Source organism: Procambarus clarkii, chromosome 81, assembly GCF_040958095.1.
Source record: "Procambarus clarkii isolate CNS0578487 chromosome 81, FALCON_Pclarkii_2.0, whole genome shotgun sequence".
NCBI lineage: Eukaryota > Metazoa > Arthropoda > Malacostraca > Decapoda > Cambaridae > Procambarus > Procambarus clarkii.
In genome coordinates this window covers 25,622,052-25,624,634 of record NC_091230.1, presented here as the reverse complement: position 1 = coordinate 25,624,634, position 2,583 = coordinate 25,622,052, and the positions used below count along the sequence as shown (strand labels likewise).

General features: G+C 48.8%; 1 protein-coding gene across 1 annotated transcript; it reads right to left on the bottom strand.

Annotated features, from left to right (window-relative positions):
- Positions 1-1,699: 1,699 nt before the first annotated feature.
- On the bottom strand, positions 1,700-2,152 carry LOC123773073 (DNA ligase 1-like). Its single transcript, XM_045766569.2, has one exon. It carries the CDS (start codon positions 2,150-2,152, stop codon positions 1,700-1,702), a length of 453 nt encoding a protein of 150 aa, XP_045622525.2.
- Between the last annotated feature and the right edge of the window lie 431 nt (positions 2,153-2,583).

Sequence of the window (2,583 nt, the reverse complement as noted above, 5' to 3'; positions counted from 1 at the left end):
CTCGTCATCACTGACAGATTTGTACACAGCAGATTATGTGGCCACCTCAGGCGCTTATGGGCAGCCCTAAGCCTCTGTTGTCCCCTCGTGGAAGCCAATACATTGTGGGCGACGTGAAAATGTACAGATGTAAGCATGGGGGGTCGGTGAGGTGTGGAGCATAACGAGACTGTAATAGATGGGCTAAATGTGGCTAAAAGGGAGAGGGAGAGGGAGAGGGAGAGGGAGAGGGAGAGAGAGAGGGAGAGGGAGAGGGAGAGGGAGAGGGAGAGGGAGAGGGAGAGGGAGAGGGAGAGGGAGAGGGAGAGAGAGAGGGAGAGGGAGAGGGAGAGGGAGAGGGAGAGAGAGAGGGAGAGGGAGAGGGAGAGGGACAGGGAGAGGGAGAGGGAGGGGGAGAGAGAGAGAGAGAGAGAGAGAGAGAGAGAGAGAGAGAGAGAGAGAGAGAGAGAGAGAGAGAGAGAGAGAGAGAGAGAGACAGACAGACAGACAGACAGACAGACAGACAGACAGACAGACAGACAGACAGACAGACAGACAGACAGACAGACAGACAGACAGACAGAGAGAGAGAGAGAGAGAGAGAGAGAGAGAGAGAGAGAGAGAGAGAGAGAGAGAGAGACAGACAGACAGACAGACAGAGACAGAGAGACATGACGGAGATATATATAATACCTAGGGGATTGACAGTGGAAAAAGAGGAAGTGTTCACAATGGATACCAATATAACTAGACGGCATGGACGGAAGCTTGACACACATCAACCATAGATAGATAACTATGTGTCAGCGTAAAAGTAGAATAATTGGAAGAACGTACCGACCAGATATGACAAAATGTTAGATCGTTAGCCGTTACGTTGACAACTGGCGAGTGGAATGGTGGTGTCCAAGAGCTGAAGGTCAACCGTGCAGGGGCCAGTAAGGGAGTACACACACACACACACACACACACACACACACACACACACACACACACACACACACACACACACACACACACACACTACCCCCAGAGCCGGAACCACGACCAAGGACACATGAACCTGCACTCCGGGCCATATCAATACCCACACATCCGCTCGCTCCATTATATAAACAAAAAAAAAGTCCAAATACAAGTCCAGCTGCGTCCCGAGCCATCACCCAATTCACACAACCATGTACGAAATCTCTGCATCTTTCCTTAATAATGGCGTCTTTGTTTACATGTATTACAAGAAGCTACATGCTTCAAAATCTCACAACTTAATGTTATTATTGTTTTAAACAACCTTGTAATGGTTGTTTTCTTTTGACCCTGTCGTAGCTCAGTCGATTAAGGCAGCGTCTGGGATAATCTCGGACGTAGGTTCGAACCCTCGTCACGGCCCTTGTGGATTTGTTCATTTAACCTTATAAGGACTCCGCAGCTCATAAATTGTTTAATGACTGTAAACACAGCCGCCATGATTACGGAAAGATGTCCAGACGAGGAGTCACAATAACGTGGCTGAAATATGTTGACCAGACCACACACTAGAAAGTGAAGGGACGTTTCGGTCCGTCCTGGACCGAACAATCGACTTGAGAATGGTGCAGGACGGACCGAAACGTCGTCGTCTATTCACTTTCTAGTGTGGTTTGGTCAACAAAGATATACAGGTTTCGTTTAACCTGTACATGTTTAATAAATCCCGGCCGGTCTCTTGGCTCCATGTTTATTATTGCTTGTCCTCCATGTTCTTGTCCTCCATGTTCTTGTCCTCCATGTTCTTGTCCTCCACGTTCTTGTCCTCCACGTTCTTGTCCTCCACGTTCTTGTCCTCCACGTTCTTGTCCTCCACGTTCTTGTCCTCCACGTTCTTGTCCTCCAAGTTCTTGTCCTCCAAGTTCTTGTCCTCCACGTTCTTGTCCTCCACGTTCTTGTCCTCCACGTTCTTGTCCTCCACGTTCTTGTCCTCCACGTTCTTGTCCTCCAAGTTCTTGTCCTCCACGTTCTTGTCCTCCACGTTCTTGTCCTCCACGTTCTTGTCCTCCACGTTCTTGTCCTCCAAGTTCTTGTCCTCCACGTTCTTGTCCTCCACGTTCTTGTCCTCCACGTTCTTGTCCTCCACGTTCTTGTCCTCCAAGTTCTTGTCCTCCACGTTCTTGTCCTCCACGTTCTTGTCCTCCATGGGGGTGTGATACTTAACAGTGATACTTGACAGTGCCTGTCGCGATGGCGTATAATTGTTCTCCACACACAAGGAACCACTCAAGATCTTGCACTAAAAATAAGACGGTGAGCTGCTGTCTCAAGAGGTTCTCGGATGCTGGTATTCAACACACTGCTACTGGCACACTCTAAGACGTGACCACGGCTTATTACGGCTCACCCTCGATAATGGTTTGATCGTTAATTAATATTTAGATAGTCCAAGTTGTGTGTGTGTGTGTGTGTGTGTGTGTGTGTGTGTGTGTGTGTGTGTGTGTGTGTGTGTGTGTGTGTGTGTGTGTGTGTGTGTGTGTGTGTGTGTGTGTGTGTACTCACCTAGTTGTACTCACCTAGTTGTGTTTGCGGGGGTTGAGCTCTGGCTCTTTGGTCCCGCCTCTCAACCGTCAATCA

What these genes read in the sequence shown, in the direction of transcription:
- LOC123773073 (XM_045766569.2), bottom strand. Translation starts at nt 2,152, where the DNA reads ATGGAGGACAAGAACGTGGAGGACAAGAACGTGGAGGACAAGAACTTG.